The sequence below is a fragment of the Columba livia genome, chromosome 14, assembly GCF_036013475.1.
Source record: "Columba livia isolate bColLiv1 breed racing homer chromosome 14, bColLiv1.pat.W.v2, whole genome shotgun sequence".
Classification (NCBI taxonomy): domain Eukaryota; kingdom Metazoa; phylum Chordata; class Aves; order Columbiformes; family Columbidae; genus Columba; species Columba livia.
The window spans coordinates 11,178,168-11,196,398 of record NC_088615.1 but is presented as its reverse complement, the minus strand read 5'-3'; the positions used below and the strand labels follow the sequence as shown (position 1 = coordinate 11,196,398).

Sequence of the window (18,231 nt, the reverse complement as noted above, 5' to 3'; positions counted from 1 at the left end):
GTTGCAAAGTTACTCAACATGCTACACGTTTCTACAAAACCTTCCAACCTACTTATTTTCAGTATCACACTCCAGATTATGATTAATGTGTTGACTAGACTGCACCTAACCTGTATATATTATGTCTTTTTGCTTGTGGAAAGGCATCTGGCTCATGTATTGGACTTTAGAGTAAAAATTTGGTATCTTAAAGAGAGGCAAGTGAAAAAAATGAAAATAAACCAAAGTCAGCTTCATGTACAGTTGAAGAATTGGACAGAGCCAAGGACCTTGGAAACCAACCGAAGTTCAGGTCCGAGTTTATTATACCGAGTGCGAAATATCTGGCTGACTGCATGTGTGCCTAGTGTACAATATGTGCTTAGTATAAGCAGCAGAAGTTTCCTGGAGCTCAAGTAATGCAGCTATTCAAGGTGAGGATCATTAAGCTGGTAAATGAGTGAGACAGATTTATAGCTGTAGGATGGAGCTGACCTCTGTGGTGCTGCAGTGCCTGTGGACGGCTCACCCTCCTTCAAAAACAAAAAAGGGGTGGCTTGGATTTTTTTTTCTTTTAAAGACGTGTCGTTTCCTTGTGATGAACCTGGAAAATGTAAGCGTTGCAAGCAGTCACCTGTCACCGGTGGTTCTCCATGAGAGGATCCGCTGTCTCTCAGTCCTTCCAGGCTACCCAGAGTCCAGGTCCTTTGCCTTTTGCGAAAGCCCCGCTGAGATGGGAGGGAGAGGACACATCACCTAAAGTGCTGGTAAACTCCTTCCAGCCACTCGTCACAGGCTCCCTCTGCGGCCTTGGTCAAGTCACAAACACTGGTTTTCTCTGCAGAATCAGCAGGCGTTTACCACAACTGTCACACAGCCCTGCAGTGACCTCAGCTCTTGTAAAGACAATCATCTTGCAAATTTTTTTCTAAGTATAGATCCCGTGGTTTCTCTAGTTTAGGGATCTTCTTCCTCCTCATGGCCTTATGGTCACTTTATGTTGCCAGCATTGAAATGGAAGCTCTTGCTGAAAGTGCCAGCTTTGCGAATTGGTGATGCAGTCTGGGTCATCCTTATCATGTGAATCCTGATAAAGTTTTTTTGCGTTTCAGGTGTTATTAAAAATAAACAGCCTGCCCGTGCCTCTTTAAAAAAGGTTAATGGATGGTGTTGGAAAGCTGGAAGCATCATTAACATGCCGTACATTGCTGTTTTCGTTGCTTCCAAATTAGTTATGCGCTTTTAGAAAGGTCTGCACAGCTGTCCTTGTACAATAATGGTCAAATAATAAATGGATTATTGAATTGCAGTAAGAAGGTATTAAAATAAGCACAATACCCCCCGTGTGTGTTACACTCAGCTTTTGTTGTATCTTCTCAAAGCCAAAAGAAAAAAAAATCCAGTAACGTATAACAGAATTGTGCAGGAGTAAGGAATCCCTTGTTGGAAAAGGCCTTTCAGTCAGGGGCGAGATGGGTATGATCTGATGGTTGGTTGCAGGATCCTAAATCTGCTAGGTTTATATGTACAGGTGAACATGCTTTGATGTGAACACGCATCTCTGTGGAACACGGAGACAATCTGCATCCAAAATAACCGAGTGCAACCAGTGGAACAGTCTTGTATTAATATAAGCTCTTCAAGAGAGCGGTGGTCAGTCCAATGCTTGCGTAGAAGTTTCTGGGTCTGAGCACCCCCATAACAACCACGAGATGTGAAGAGCATGGTCTGCAGGAGCTGCAGATGGGTCCTGGGGCTCCCTGGACCTCTATGGTGCTGCTCTCCCACTGGGGTGAAGCGAGACCTTTCGTTGGCGCGGAGGGCACGGGGCAAGGTGGCCCTGCCGGACCCTCTGCCCTGGCCGCTGTGCCAGCCTTTCGGAAAGGTGCTAGCACGAAAAACACGCAGAACAGATAAGCTAGCATAAACTATAAATATCATTTGCGTAGATGCATTTAAAAATAGTTGGAAGTGATTCATCACCAGGCAGTTTTTATAACTATGGGTAACATGAGGTAGGAAAACAATAGTTTGACTGATAGTTTCAACTTAACTTTTTCAATGATTAGTCATATTTTGGTTTTGAGCAACTTTACTTTTTAGCATACTCTCTTGCAATTCCTGCCTGCTTAAGATCTTCATCAGTTTGCTTCAACTGCTTTTCTTTAAGACTTTTAAAATATATGTGTTAATTATTAAAAAGTAATTGGATACTACCTAAGCTGTATTAGTATGACATTTTTTTAAAAGTAAGGCCTCGGGCAGGAAGAAAAATAGTATTAAACTAAACCCTTAATGTAATGAAGAGGTGCTGTTCATATTGTAGTAGAAATCAGGAAGAAAGAATGTCCTTGCTTTCAATTACAGGGAAAAATCTTGTCTTTTAATTGGTGGAGTGGTAACGAAAGATTTCTGTGTCTGTCGTTTCATCTATTAAAACTAGCACAGAGTGCAATAATACCAGTTTAAAGTCATTCAGCTGCCTCTTGCTGAGAAATATCTATAGCAGTAATAAATTCCAGGCATTAGATAGATGAGAAAATCCATCCTTGGAGAGAATTTGGAGCTCTGGATTGCCATGCAAGTCACAGTAGAGGTGTCAGGAAGCATGTAAAGGATCTGTAAATGTAAACTTCAAATAATATTCCTGCTGGTTGAATATGAAAAAGGTGGGAAAACAAAACGGGTGAAAGAGAGAGAAGAGCTGAACAGTTGTAGGGCTTAAGTGTGAACGTGCATTAAAATATCATTTTTCGGGCCTTGATTTCATTATTATTAGTTTCTAATATTTTTTATTGTGGAAGTTGGCTTTTCTGTCCCAAATAATTCCTTTTCTTTTATGCTTTGTACTTGCATCAGCATCTGGGGGGGGTTGGACCAGGTGGCCCCCAGAGATCTGGTTTTGTGTGATTTGCTTCTGAAATATCCCACACAGCATTCCTACATTGGTGATTTCTACCCTGTTCTATACCTGGGTGTTTCTGGACATCTCATTCTAGAGGAATTACTGTTGGTGTAGTGGAGATCTCCACAGGCCTGTTCAGAAATACAGGGTGTCTCAAAAAGACGGACCCACCGTCAAATTGAAATTGCTTGGAAACTGGGTTCATGTTTTCGAGACACCCTGTAATTTGTTTATCACTATTTCTTCTCTTGCACCAGATGTGAACTCACAGCACTGACTGTGGAAAAGTCACAGACGCTTCCGCTGTGTTGAGATTGTTGAGTGTTTCTTGATGGTAGTTTTCATGTTTGTTTGTTTGGAGTTTGGTTTGGTTTTGTTTTCCTTTGAATATGTTCAGTTTCAAGGAAAGATCAGAGAGTGGTAGATAGGTCGCGCAGGAAAACGTCCTCATTAAGAGAGCCGTCATTTCCAGAACAGCGTGGGAGACGGAGACTCACCTTTCATTAACATTACTAGAACGTCTGATTCTATGTCTCCTGGTTTTCCTGCAAGAATCTCAAGAAAACATCAGTTAAATGTCAGAGTTAGTTTCCATTTATAAACAGAACTAATTATATTCAGAAGATCTAGGTCAGTTTTCATCCCCCCTGAGGAGCAGCGCTGGAGTGTTGCCCTGTTATATTTGTTTTGAGAATGTGCCCTGTGCATTGCATGTTGGAATTTGTACGTTTCTGGGGATAATCTGCTCAGATGTTGCACTTAATGGTACTTTAGAGCTTCTCCCCGTCCCACTTCCCCCAGACTAATGTGCCGGGCTGGGAGCGGTGGGTGAGCTGGAGGTGCCAGTCGGCCGCTGTTTACCGTCTGTCTAAATGAACTTTCCCCAGCTCTCTTAAAAGTTTCTTCTGGTTTGGGAAGTGGCCCATTATTGCCAGGGAATGTTTTTGCAAGGCCAAAATGTCCTTAAGGACTCTATTATGTAACACAGATAACGCTTATTTGGAATTATCACGAATTAGGATGGATAATATCTACTAAATGCTTGTCTAGAGAAAGTTAAAATGTCATGTGAAGAAGCTGAGAAGTAAACAAGCTCTTGTTACCTTGATCAAATATGTTTCTGAATACAGCAAGAGTTTTATATTTAGCTTTCTCTCCTCTTAGTGTGTAATCTGCTCTGGGAGCTTTTTATAAGTAGACTTTCCTAAGATCTGGAACAGCTACTGTCCTTCTTTGCCAGTAATTTCAAAGTCAAATATCAAAAGTAGTAGGTAATGGAAGATGTGCTTTTGTCTGAGTGCGAATACATTGCAAGGGTGGAACAAGCAATAAGCACTTTTTTGGCAAGCAGTTTGTTGTTGTTGTTGTCACATACAGTGGCCTATCTGGAAATAAAATTGGTTTCCTGACTTCCAATGATTTCACTTAAACCTAAGGAGATGGTTCCTCCGGGAAGCCGGTTTGTCCACGGTCTCATTCGTCTCCTCACCTTTAGCAGAAGTCAGGAACTGTCCCCAGCTCTGCTGCCTATGGGCCTGTCAGTAACGCTCCCCAAATGTGCATCAAACAGCATGGATTTTGTTTCCTCATGTTTTCAGAAATGCGAGATGTGGCTTATTAGCTGAGCCCTCGATAAATGAAAGCGCTGCTCTGAGTTTGTCGCTGTGCTTGTGTTTTGGTGCAGAATTTGCTCAGTTTGCAGTCTGCCCCTGGCATGGGCATGGACCTCCATGGACAATGCGTGGCCTTAGGTGCCCTAACAGAGAGGTTGCAAAGCTCTTTTCCCCCAAATCTAGACATCAAGTTATTTCAGTTTCAAATTGCTCAAGATTTTTTCTTGTAATAAGTTGCTTTTGACATTTGTTGCACACTGTCTTCTCTGCAGCTTCTGTTTTTCTTTCCTGTTGCTAAATGGTGGGGCTGAGCAGATTAGCAAATGAGTTTCCTCTCTCAAGAGAGCGAGTAACTGTATGTCTCGGTGCTTAGTTTCGCCTGGCTGGGACTACACTAAGCCTAAAGCCTTTGAATTTATATTGGACAGTCTTACAAAGTTCTGATAGGCAACCGTGGCTTTGGTGATCAAACTGATTCTCTGCTGTGACCCACTAAAGAAGTTGTTGGGTTACAAATTGTCATTAGCATACTGATGAGATAAAGCATCGACGCAGAGATGGAAACCTTTTGGTTGGTGAATTAGAAGGATGGGGGTTGGGGGGAATTTACCATAGCCTTGGAGTCTAGCATGCCAGGTTTACTTTAATCTCCATTATCATTTATGGGTGTCTTTTTTGCTGAAATAAATATACAGCTGCTTCTTGTGAACTGGGAGCCTGGATCCTTCATTAATGGCTGGAAAGTTCCAGGTCCTCATTTCCCACCTTGCTGTTTTATGCTAACACCGCTTGCCTAAAAGCCAAGGATAAGGAAGATAGAATTTCATTTGATCTAGGAAATGGCTCGTACTAGCTGAAAGATGATTCCTCTTCATTTCGTGGATAGAACAGGCATCTTGTTTCCTATCTTCCAAGAACTGAGAAGCTATCAGTGAAAATGGATTTCCGAGCCCATGGGCAACAATGCTTGCTGGGCTTTAAAGTGATGACTGGCTTTGTAAAATGGAAATGTAAGATGTTGGCTACTAAGCAACCATAAAGGCGAGATCATGCTACGGTGGTCAGGCCCCAGCTGTGCAAGTTGTCCCTGTGCAGAGCTGCTGTGGAGTCAGCGGCTCTGGGGAAGGCAGAGGCTCAGGAGAGTCCTGTCCTTGCTCCTGGCCGCAGCAGCGCTTTGGGAAGAGGTGTGTTGGGAGGAACTGGGGTGCGAGCTTTGCTGACCCACGCAGCAGCACAGCCTTCAATCGTATTGGCTTAAGTGGAGATTATTTCTAAGCCTGAATGCAGCAAGAACCTGAGTGTAGTCAGGACCAGGCTGCACGTGGCTCTGTGTTCCCCAGCATCATGGTGTGTTTATTAGTACCCGAAGAAGGTTAGGAAAGGTATCTTGCATTTTTTCAGCTGTGGAGTTCAGGGCCTTGCCAGCCCATGGGGCTGAAAACCCATGACTGCAAATGCAGAAATTCATTACTTAAGGGAGAGGTCAGTGTGAATGTATACTACTTTTTTTGTTTTTCCTTTGAATGGTGAATGCTTTCAAGCTAATGCTTGCAATGATGAGGGACTCATTTTTTTGTCTTTAAACACAAAAGCTGTGTTCTTCTGTGAATTTAATTTCAAGAAGCTAGAGCTTGAAGAAAACATTAAATATCATGATACGGAGCACAAGAGCTAGTAATGCTGCGCACGTTGTTGTGGAATGGTTGTAGTGGATTGGTGCCCTTTTATGCCAGTGTAATTTGGCTACTTACAAGTGTAGGGGAAAGAAAAAAAAAAAAAGCATAGTTCTGGCTATGGGATCAAAGGGTTTTATGAAATGACATTGTATTTGCTGGATTTTATGTTTTAATAAAGTTGGATATACAGATAATGTTGAAAGAACAGTGTAATAAAGAGATGTGGTAATTGATCCTTCTGCTCTTTTCTTTTTTGATTAAAGCTGGCCTTTGCCGGAGTTTGACCCGAGTCAGATCCGACTGATTGTGTATCAGGACTGTGAAAGAAGAGGACGGAATGTCCTGTTTGACTCCAGTGCTAAAAGAAAAATAGAGGATGTTTCAGTGTCGGTGAGTATTTTACTTTATGTGCTTATAGCCTGTATTTTTTTAAATTGTAAGGTTGATAGATCACAAATGTTCTATTTTATTCTCATTAACATTTAAACATCGGTTATATGCAGGGCTATATTTAAATGCCTGTTAAGTTGCAAAGTATTCAGGCTTCAGTGATTCCACTCTTAACAGCTTTAACTACTATAGCGATCTTTTTATTACTGAGCTCTTCTACTTTCTGTTCTTCCAGAGAGGAGGATTCCATCCTGGGGCTGCAGCTGGCAATGCAGGGGCTGAGGCAGGGCAGAAACTGATGTCTGTGGCTGTGCTTTATGCCATGGTGGGGTCTGCATTCTTAGTCAAAAGGTCCTCCCAGTCCTGTGTCCTCTTCTGTCCTGCTTGATTAGCTTTTGCCAATTGTTGTTTCTGTGCTTTGCTGACAGTTTTTTTCACACAAAGTTACTTGAAAGCTTTTCCTCTCTTCTTCCCTTTGGCATGGTCTGCATGGTAATCTATTAGTTGAAACCATAATGGGTTCAGTCAGATGAGGATACTTCCTTCTAAGTGTTCTGGCCAGAAGATTAATTTCTAGCCACAGTGCTATTGTAAGTGGTTATGTGAGGCTGGACAACTTATTTAGCTGCTTTGAACTTCCTTTTCACCATCTCTAAAAACATTTGCAAACCATTTTAAGCTCTGCAAGCAGAAAGCACTGCATGAACTGAAATTTATGATCCCAGTTGCTTTTACCCGCAGGACCTGCTAGGTTCTGTAAGCAGGAGTACACAAGATAACGTGTTACCCCCAAGCCCTGGTTTTCATGTTGGGTGTTGGAGTGCATCCAGAAGATTTTTCTTCCAGCTTTGTAAACTCTTCCGGCCTGTTGCTGAGTGCTGCCAGCCTGCTGCTTCTCACCCTGGTCCATCCACACATCCTAACGCTGAGAGTCAGTTTGTGTCTCACCAGACATTGACTTCCAAGCTTCTCCATCGCTTACTCTGACACTTTTCTAGCCATGAATCAAGATCCCAATTTCCTAGTACTTTGGGAGAATTTGTGAGGTAAAGCAGGTTTCACAAATGTTGAGCGAAATACAGCTTTCTTTTTAATTTTAACTTGTTAGAATGACTTTATAATTTATAGGTTCCTCTTCTTGTAGGTGTTCTTGCCAGGAAAACAGGTTTTTAAAGACAAGAGTTCTTTAAAGTGGTTTATTGGTACAAATTGCTGGCTATGCTTATTACTATTACTTCTTTACTTCTAAAGTATTGCTTCATTAATAAAAAGACACTGTACAGTATAAATCCTCTTGCCATATTTCAATTGATTTCTTGAAAGCCTAAAACCTCTTTAAGATAGATCTGTACTTGCACAGTGAACTTGCAAACTTCACTTGCTTTGGTTAATTTCAGAAAGATTAGGGACTGTGGCAGCTCAACAGCAACAGAATAAATGGCTGATAGTGAAGCTAATATAGTTCCATATTATTCTCTGCTTTATTTTTCTTTGCTAAGGGGGAGGGGAGAGGGAAATAGCTGTATTCACCATCTCTGTGAAATGAGTATGTGAGACTGGTGGAAGAGGACTGTTCCCAGGGTGTTTGCAATGCTCACCACTCATCTCTAGTAACTTGATATATTTCTTCTTTTTTTGTGTTATTAGGAGGCTTTGAAAGAGAATATACTGAAATGTTTGCTTGCTATGATAACTGCCTGCTGCAGCACTCAGATAATGTCACATCAGGCAAAACTTGCCTCGTAAAACAAAACTTTGCAGTAGCCAACACATTGTGCAGGTAAAAACGTGCAGAAGAGTCCTCGGCTCGACTTGCTGCAAGCTGAGTACAGGCTTGTACAGCTAGCAGTATGTACTGGCCATTTTCAAGGAATTGCATCGTTTATTTTTCTCGTTCGTTATCATGATTTTCATTAACAAAGACACACCCTGCCTATACAAAGCCTGATCTTGGCTCTAAGCACATTCCAAAGCACTTTTGCCCTTTTGCAGCAAGACGTGTGTGGGCTGGGCACTCTCTCTTCTGAAAGGGTATCTGTTCACCGCCTCCCAAAGGCCAACGCTTTCTGCATCTCTCTCCCCCTTCCTCCTTTTCCTAAGGTGATTTATACCTCTGGATTTACAAATAACGCTAGGGGGGAGATTTGCAAGGATGCCTAGCCATGGCCCGGCCGTTCTGGTTGAAATCTAATCAGTCTAATGCAGAGAACCCAGAGGGTGCCAGTTTTCTTGTATGTTGCTGTGCTCTTCAGTTCCTATTTTCTGATGCTTCTGAGATGTGTAACAAAATTGTCTAATTGAATGCAATTGTAATTTAAGAGCTGTATGCCTGCAGCAAGGTGAGATGTACTTTGCTGTATATATCTAATGTCTACATATGTTGAGAGTTGTGTGTGGTGGATCAAGGTTGAATGTCGCTCAGCCATTTGAATTCTGTAAGAGGAGGTATGGTTATAAAATGTAAGGAGCATCAGAGCAAACCTTTCCAGACACAGATGTTTCAAGAAATAAAACAGTAGGCTCTGGCTCTTTGATGAGGGAAAACTGCAGAGTTTGTGCTCACACCAAGTTGGGCTCTTCATGTTATCCATGAGGGATATGTGACTATAACACAAATAAAGGGTTTGTGTTTTAATTAGTTATTAAATCAGCCTCTTCCTGTCTTCAACGAAGCTAAATATTAGGTAAACAAGAATTTTGGGAGGTCTTGTTGCACAGAGACAGACAGAAGGCAGGTGAGACTTTGCAGTATTGCCATTAAAATAGTTTAGTTGCGCAGAAGTGATGTTTTCCTCAGGTATTTCTAGAGTTAAACTTGGCCAGCGAAGCCAAGAAGCAGTCTGGTGACTGGGAGGGCTGGCGGCCACGCACCGGGAATGTTGGCCACGGTCTGTGCCAGGCGCTTCCCCAAGGCCAGGCAGGGGTCCGCCTCGGGCAGCTGCGGGCGCTTGGCCTGGGGGAGGCAGAGAGATTCCCCTCTGTGAGTCCCGTACCTTTTTTGGTGCTGAGCAGGAGAGGATCTTCCCCGGCTTTCCAGGGCATGGGCTATTGATCAGCCGGGCCCTGCAAGCAGAGCTGAAAGGCTGGTGGCCTCATGAGCGTCAGAAGATTGGGCAGATCTCCTGTTTGAGCTCTGCCAGGCTATCCCAGAAGACAGTGGCTGCCCTTTCCAGCCCTGTGACACTCAAGTAATGAACAAATGTATCACGACAGGCGTTTGCATATTGAGTGTACCAGGGCAGCATGTGATATGAGGAGTAGGCATTAGTGATGCTTCAGTCCGCACCCAAACATCCACATCCTTTGAGTTTTTGGGTATCAAAGTACTTCTATGGGCAAGCTGGTGGGTTTGATCTCCTCTAGAGAGTTACTTCAGAGTTTGCTCCTCATACTAAGAAATGTCTCACTTCTAATGAGACAGTATTACTTGATTTGCAGGTGATAGTATTACAACCTATGACTGATTGCTACTGGCAGACTCATTTCTGCTTGTCTGCTCGTTTTGCTCCGACACCTCCCTGCATGGCGCCCGTTGGGTTGTGTGAAGCTCCCAACTTGAGCTGTGTGTGAGCACAGGTGTACTTCTCCAAGAGCTGCAATACCCAGCCCGGTTTGAATTTCAAATCAAGCATGACAAGCGGCTCCTTCTCCTTTTTAAAGTGCAGAGGCCAAGCAACCCAGCCAGTGCTGAGCTTTCAGCCTTGGCTCTGCCTTTCCTGACCCTGGTGTGCTTGGCTTCTCAACCTTGACACTGCATTCACGCGAACCTTACACAGAGACCGAGTTGTATTTTACTCTCCCGCCAGTGTTGTGTGACACATGGGTTATATCGCCATAAAATATCAGCGTGCAAAGACCAGCTGAAGTATGAGGAGTTTTCCCCCAAGGGCTGGGGTAAGGATGGCACAGAAGTGGTGGCGTGAGGGAGAAGTGGGGAGTAAACCAAAGAAGAAGGTGGGAAGGGAAATCTTGTGTCAAGGCTTTCCTTGGAGCAGGCAGAATGAGCTCAGGAACGGGGGTTAGTTATCTCATTTAACTGCTCATTTTCCATTTTTATGATGTCCGCTCATGATTTATGACAAGACAGCATTTGGGTTTGACTGCAGGAATGTGCTGATGGACAAGTAAGAAGCTGAAAGATTTCCTAGATCTAAAGATCAGCCTAGAGGAAGCTGTGGAGTCCAGGGAAGAAGAAAAGTGTCAAGGGACCACGAGGAAGAGGGGCGAGGAAAGAAAGCAAGAGCCAAGCTCTGCACTAAGCAAAGATCCAGAGTTTGGGTGGTTTGGCTGGGAAGGGGGAAAGCCAAGGAATCAGACAAGGACAGTGGCTTGTTCCCAGGACCCAGGGTCAGAAGAGGATTTTCAGAAACAGGGTTTGTTTTGTGTTTTTTTTTTTTAAGAAATGAAAGAGTAGCCCCGGGTGCAGAATTTGAGATCAAGAGGTGCAATAGTGGACTTGGATTTGGGGAGCAAAAAGTTTGGTTTTGCCATGTAACCTGGCCATCTCTGTCTTTGGGATAATTTAACTGAAAGGTCATATGATACTCAGTCTCCTACTGTGGCAATTTCTTTCACTCCAAATGTCATCTTTATCCCAAAGGAGAAAAATGGCATGCTGATTTAAACAAGCCAGGATTAGCCACGTGTTCTAATATACTTCAGCACTGGATAAATGTTGAGCAGCAAATTGGTTTGAGGGATTAGTAATTAGTGAGCCTTTTGCTTTTGGGTGAGTTGTGTGAAATGGGAACTCTGGCTCTCGGTGGGCAGGTTTGCAGTGACTCAGGCTGAGCACGAAGACCAAGTCGCACCTTCTTTGCTGTGCGTATTCCCTCTAAACAGAAATGGAAGAACACAAGTGAAGTGGCAGAGTATAGAGTTGTCTTTACTTCTTTCACTGACCTGTGAGTGATAGAGGAACTTGATGATTCTGGAAACACAGGGAGAATGTAGCACCTGACGGCTGCATTTTAAGAAAGATACCTAAACATTTAGAGCAGCACTCAAATATATATTAATAAAACAAAAGAGTTAATTTATCTATTTTGGAATATTTTTTTGATCTTTGCTGAATAACCAGCTCTAGAAATGAAGTACAGAGCTCTCAAAAAATGGCAACTTCACTTGGATACATAGATTTCTCTATCACTATACCACTACCACAGTGGTATTTGAGCACCTGCTGTTACAGAGAGGTAGAAAAGAGTAAAACATATGATGACATTTCTCTTTCCTTCTGCCCCTCGCAGCCCTAACACACATCAGTCTGGATTTAGTTCAATGCACCAGGCTCCTTTCAACTGTCTTATTATCCCCAACCTCAAACTCACCCAGCAGAAATTCTTCTTCCTGTGCACAGCACTGGGCACGTTCTTTCCATTTACTGAGGAACTTATAGACCTTGCGGCAAAGAGTTAAAGGTCTTTGCTGATGGAGCTGAAGATATTCCAGAAGCAGAACTGTAGGAGAAAACTACTTTGTACCCCGTCTTACTATAAAGCCATTTTACTCTACGTTATCTGCAGCACTACCTGACAGGTCTCCAAGACTTTCAGCAAGTGATGACCTCTCATGCAAGAACTGTGACTGCCAGGGGGTCTTTGGAGCTGGGTGGCATCTGCAGCGAGTTGGCAGAGAAGGAACAAAGAGCGTGAGCCCAGTGGGGAGAGCAGCGTGGTGGGCAGGACTGGCGGCTGCCTGCAGCATCCTCATCCCTCCATCCTCATCCCTCCATCCTCATCCCTCCATCCTCATCCTTCCAACCTCATCCTTCCAGCAGATGTGTTGCTCTCCAGCAACAGGGAGCGTGCGGGGGACTCCAGCAGCACCTTGCCCAGGGATCTGATTTGTTGCAACTGTGTCTGTTTGGAAAGAAAATCCACAACTTTGAGATTTTCTCTCGTACAGTTCTTAAATAATGAGGTTGCCTTTTTTATTTTTGGAAACATGGCTTGAACATCTTTGGGGTATTTTATTGAAATGCAAGTAATCCGACTCTTTTGCATAATATCTTGAGATTTCTAACATCCCTTTCATTGATATTTGGAGTCAGAAACTACGGAGGATAGCAGCATTGCAGGTACTTACCTCATTGTCCAACCGGTTATGCTTACATAGATGCTAAGTTTGTCAAAGAGCGAACACCACAATTTGTCAGTGATCTGCATTTTAGGAGGGATTTACTGTTCGCAAGTTGATATCTGAAAGGTTCTGACCTCTTTGACAGACTCCTTGCAGGAGTCTTGGGTTTATTAAACTTCACTGCAAAGACCAAACAGCCATTTTCCTGGTTTACTATTTAAATTAGGCAACTATTACGTCAAGATACCAGATTCCCCAGTGGATCTGGGGAAGGATACTGTTCAGAAAAATGCAGTGATAATGAGAAGAAATTAGTTAAAAATAAGTAATTGGCAAACAGCCTTTTTTTTTTTTCTTTTAATGCACAGGAATTTTTTTCACCTGTAGAAATGCATTTATTGGCTTTACGGTCTCGAGGAAGCTTAGTTATAATTGTAACTTTGTAGAAGGAACTTTCAACATCTGATGGAAAATGCAAGCTGAAATGTGGTTTGCCTGCAAAAGCTTCTGTAACCCTGTGGATTTTATGCGGTTTTATCACATGATGCTTGCCTAGCCTAGGACATTGTTGTTTGTGTCAGAGATAAAATGCAATTCCAGTTCACGAGTTCCTACTGAAGTCATATGATGATCATTCACATGTTCCAGCCATTGTGTACTGTGCTCAAGCCACAGATACCAGCAATTAGCAAATCTGCATATTGCATGAATTCAACATACACACCATGATGTGGTAATGAAGACGATATTGCTATATGTCAGTAAAGCCCAGGACTCAGTGGCTACTGAATATTTCCTTCCCCTCCACCACGGAATTACTGATTTGTCTGCACATTTTTCCTTAAGGCTTTCAGAGGCAGCAGCAGGGCAGGCTGCCGCCTGGAGCTCCGTAATCCCTGACGTTTTCTGCTGCTTTGCTAAATCTCACCTGCAGTTAAGGCAAAATAAAAGCCACCTGGCCCTAAACGGGGGTGGGATTTTTTATAAAAATAAAGAAAAAAGGTGGCCCGCAGAGCCTAGGACAGCAGTGTGGGATTCCTATCTTGTCCCTCATCAAAACCCCGCCTGGCAGTAAGGACAGTTGTCTTTTGTATAGTCGTTGCTGATACTTGAGCAGAGTCATGAAGTTAACACCCTATGCCATGGTTATTTCACACTTTTCCATCTGCCTTTTCCTTTTTTTTCCATAGCTATTACAGATTTGAGACATGCTTGTGTTTTTGAATGAAGGGGGAGCTTGTGATGTGGACCTGGGAGTCCAGTGATGAAGCTGTGACGTATCACAGCACTTCTGGATTTCCATCTGTCCCTTGAACTTTGCTTCCCATAGATTTTCTTCCAGCTTGCTCTACTGGTTTTGTGTTTGTATAGGAAATGTTAATTTAGAAAGTCTTAGAGCAGAATTAGTAGGCAATTTTGAGCAGCGTAGACTATTTCTGTCTCCTAGTGCTGCCCACTAGCAAATGTAAATAATGTCAGCCTTATGCGAGTGTTTTGAAGTGTAATGAGTATGTGAAAAGTACGCTGAGACCTTTGGGTGAAGAGAATTGCCTAATGGTAATGTAAATAGCATTAACTAACATGGATCCTGATTCTGCTTGGGGTGCTGAGATTTGCAGGGGAAATCACAAATGTTTATAAATAGTGAACAAAACAGTCATGGAGCATCTCCAGTGCCAGTGATATGTAATACAGATCCCACCCTTGCCATTTGTCAGCTCCATCTGGGCCCTCTTAGCTCCCCTTTTTGCTGAGCTTTCTCTCTGAATCTCTACCAGAAATCACTCATTGGAACATGTCACCTCTGTGCCACTCTTTAAGAAGACTAGGAGACTTAGACACAGCTAGGGAGAGGACTATGAAAACAATGTATTTTCTCTCCACTTGTCACATGAATCTCTTTTGAATTCTGTGGTGGTTTTGCTTGCTAATCCCTAATTTCTGTGTTTTCTTGTACATCATGATGTGGCTCATCATGCTCCTGTGTCACCTCCACCCCAGTGGGCACAGGCAGCGACATGACAGGTGGAGCCTCTTGTTACCATCCTTCCTTTGAGCACTTTGATACCATCCTTTCTCCTAATCGCAGGACTAAAAAAGTCATTTCTAAAGCTTCAGAGACAGATGGCTTCTTAGGAAAATGGGAGTTGGAGTGACTTGTTAGCTCCAGGCTATTGGGAGCTCAGCTTGCTTCCCTAGAGCCAGGCTGCAAGAGACACCAATGAATATTCTGTTAAACTATTTTCCTGAGGCATAAGCCTTTCTTCCATTAAATATCTTACCTAAACAGGTAAGTGCAGTGCTCCTGAACAGTGATTTTGAGTCGTGGGTCTTAGTGTGGCACATATGTTGTCTGTATTTCAGAAACTCTGCAGCGATGCTCAGGTGAGAGTCTTTGGGAAATGTTGCCAACTGAAGCCCGGAGGAGACAGCTCTTCTTCGTTGGATAGTTCAATCAATTCATCCTCCTCATTCTCTGATCCAAAAGATCAATGCCCAAAATACCAGGTGAGTCATTCTTCCTTTTTTTTGGCATAACCCATGTCGAATGCTAACAGCAGGTGAGTGTTGTAAAATGCTTGAAATTGGAGGTTGGCAGTGGAGAGCAGTTTTCAGTCAAAATCAGACTTTGGTCCCAACTCAGTAATGTTTAATTCTGCAGCTTTGGGTTTGAACCAGTCTAAAACCAACCAGCTGGTTCTCTTGAGACGTGTCTAGAATGGCAGCAGTTTCGCCAGGGCATTTGTTCTGTTTTATGACTCGGGTGGTAAAACTCGTTTGGTATGATCAGACTTGGCACAAATATCTTATCTTGGTATAGGTGAGGTAGTTTATTTTACTTCATTGCTAAATATCAGGGCAATAACAGAGAAACGTGCTATCTGTAGGGATAGTCCTTGTAACAGCTTTATAACAAGGGATTCAGTGCACTTGAGGTACATTTTACATAAGAGATTTTGGCCAGGAGAGTAGCTGGAGTCATCTGACACGGATATATTTCTGTCATCTCTCCTTCCATGGATCACAAGTGTTTTATATTAAGCCACCCTAAAATAGAACTAAGCCCTTCCACTCTTTGTAATGAAGTAATTGTGTGTTTGAGGGAAGCTGCTATCTCCACAGCCTGTTCTGAAGTACAGGACTACTGATGTCTTAATCTGCCATAGATATAAATGAAGAACCTTTCAGTGCTGGCTTTCCCACTGTCACGTTAGCTCCCGCTATATTTGGCCAGCTGTGTATTCTTGTTTTCTCTTTCTCATCACGCTCTTTTCCACAGCTTTAGTAAGGTGCCTGAAGATCTGTTTTCCATTCCTCCCTTCCTGGAAGAGCATTTAGCTGAGGTTATGGAAGGAAGAGACATTTCTGTCAGCAGCTTCCTTCCAGCACAAAATAAACTCCTTCATGTATTGTGTGACCAACAAAAATGATGCCCCCACTATCCAGAAACTGGCTGGCTGGGCAGGCTCTGTGCAAACACTGGTCAGTGTTAAAGGAAATTAAGTGTAGTGGTTCGCATGACAGTATATTTTAGAGCTGTGGAAAGTTTTCCCTTTTAAGTCCCGGTTTCCTCACCCATATCACTTAGAATCTTACTGAGTTGAACTGAAATGATGTGTGGCTCTGTGACCGGCTCAGAAAGCGTGCGAGAAACTTTACGCTTAAGTTGATCTTCCACAGCGTATTGGTTGTAAACTATCTGCTGTGTTCCCCGTCCCCCTTCCGGTCTTCCCCAGTGAGTAGAGAGCCATCAGTACGGGAGTTCTTTACTGCACGATGAAATTTTGTGTCTTGGATGGAGAAGGGCCAGAGCGGCTTTGTCCAGACTTCAGCCAGCCTGGCATTTCCTATCCTCTAACTCTGTCTGGTAACCTCCGAAGTCAGTTAATGTATTTGCAGCGTTTATAAGTTGTTTTTCTTGCATGTATGTATGTGGTGGTTTTTTTTTTTTAAAGCTATAAAATGGAAGTCCTAATAATACAAAGCTAAAGGACTGAAATAGTTCTTTGTTTTCATGTTTAAATGCACTTTGACTATACATGAGCAACTTTAGTTAGAAGGAGGAATGCAGGGGTTTGTTCCACGCTTCCGTGTTTTTATGTATGTCGTATCTAGATCCCTCACAAATATGATTGGAATCCATTAAGATGAAGCTGAATGTGGTTCTAGGCTTGAGTAAATTACTTGCACATTATGACACCAGTGTTACCTCTGGACCTGCTTGTCAGTTTAGTAAGGACTGAAAGTCTGATTTGTTGATCATGGCATTTGACATTTATATCTGTACTGCATTTTTAATTTACATATGTAGTTATTGATAGGACAATAGGTGCAATAAGTGGAATATTACATGCTGTAAATATCATATTCAGAAATGTAATTTACAAATAATGCAAATTTTATTCCCTCCAATATGCTAATGTGCAATAACAAACACTTGTGTGTATTTTATGATCAGTTTTTGTGAGCTTGTAAATATGACCTAGGGAACAGGTTTGTGTCCAGGCTGTCAGTGCCAGGGGTTGTGCCCGTTTTGCCAGATGCTCCTTGGCTATTTTTGTTTGAGTTTTTAATATTTAACCTCTTTCCTCAGTTGATTGCACTCTACTTTGGTCTTGAGTGACCTTTATTTTGCAGCATTGAAGGCTCAAAGAGTTGAGCTGTAGCAGTGTTTCCGTATTAAGTGCATTAAATATGTACATCTTGTTATGCATGGTGAAATTATTAAGTGTAGATGAAATGACAGACTGAAACTTGCCATGGGTGCATCTTATCATGCTCTTTGCCATCAGCATTGCTTGCGTCTGTCTTTCAGAGGAAAGGGAAACCCCTATAATTAAATTAGAAAGCACCTGATTTTCACTTGCCTTTTTTATTTTTATTTGTTTGCTTGACAATGAAAATCAACAATTTATCTTAAAGTATTTTCCCTCAGCGTTGGAATTAGATTTTCACAGTAACAGAAAGTTGAAACCCAAACCAACCATCGAGGGCTTGACATTTATTCAGAATGAGTCCTTCAGTTGGAAATCTGCAGCAGATTTAAAAATAACAATCATAACGTTTGGCTGTAGTAATTTGCGGTGCTCTTACTTCACAATTTCGTGATGCTGGCAGGCCTGTCATTTCCTAGAGCCATTAACATCCATGCTTGTATTTCCTTGGAGCTGCTGGGTCATACGGGCTGATGTTAAAGTCCAGTTTTTCCAGAACTGCCTCCGGTGCCCGCAGGCAGTGGGATATCCTGGGAGGGAAAGATGGAAATTTCTCCGAGATCCGGGTAATGATCACATTTTGCCCTGTCACTAACAAACCTTGCCATCGTATCCTCATTTTTGTAACTGTGGTTGCTACCTTAGCCATCACCTATCTTTCTCGCACAGACAGCAGATTCCAGAGGTTAACGGTATGTCTGTTAAAGTACCATCATCTTAATTGAGAGTGCTTGAGAAGAGCTAAAAATTGAAAAGCGTTACAAGTGTGTTGCCTTTTGCCTGATGAGCATTTCTCCGTTCCTGCCCTTGCTCTGTGGGCCGGGGTGAGCAGAAACATTGAGCAGTCGTTTTCACATCGCTCCTTACTCCTG

General features: G+C 42.7%; 1 protein-coding gene across 3 annotated transcripts in view; it reads left to right on the top strand.

The window, feature by feature from the left end:
• Positions 1–18,231, top strand: part of FNIP1 (folliculin interacting protein 1) — a 67,050-nt gene that overhangs the window by 22,907 nt on the left and 25,912 nt on the right. For all 3 annotated transcript variants that reach the window (XM_065030005.1, XM_065030004.1, XM_005503496.4), the window contains exons 2-3: positions 6,437–6,563; positions 15,009–15,152. In XM_065030005.1, coding sequence (XP_064886077.1) covers positions 6,437–6,563; positions 15,009–15,152 — 271 coding nt within the window. The remainder of the gene's footprint in view (positions 1–6,436; positions 6,564–15,008; positions 15,153–18,231) is intronic.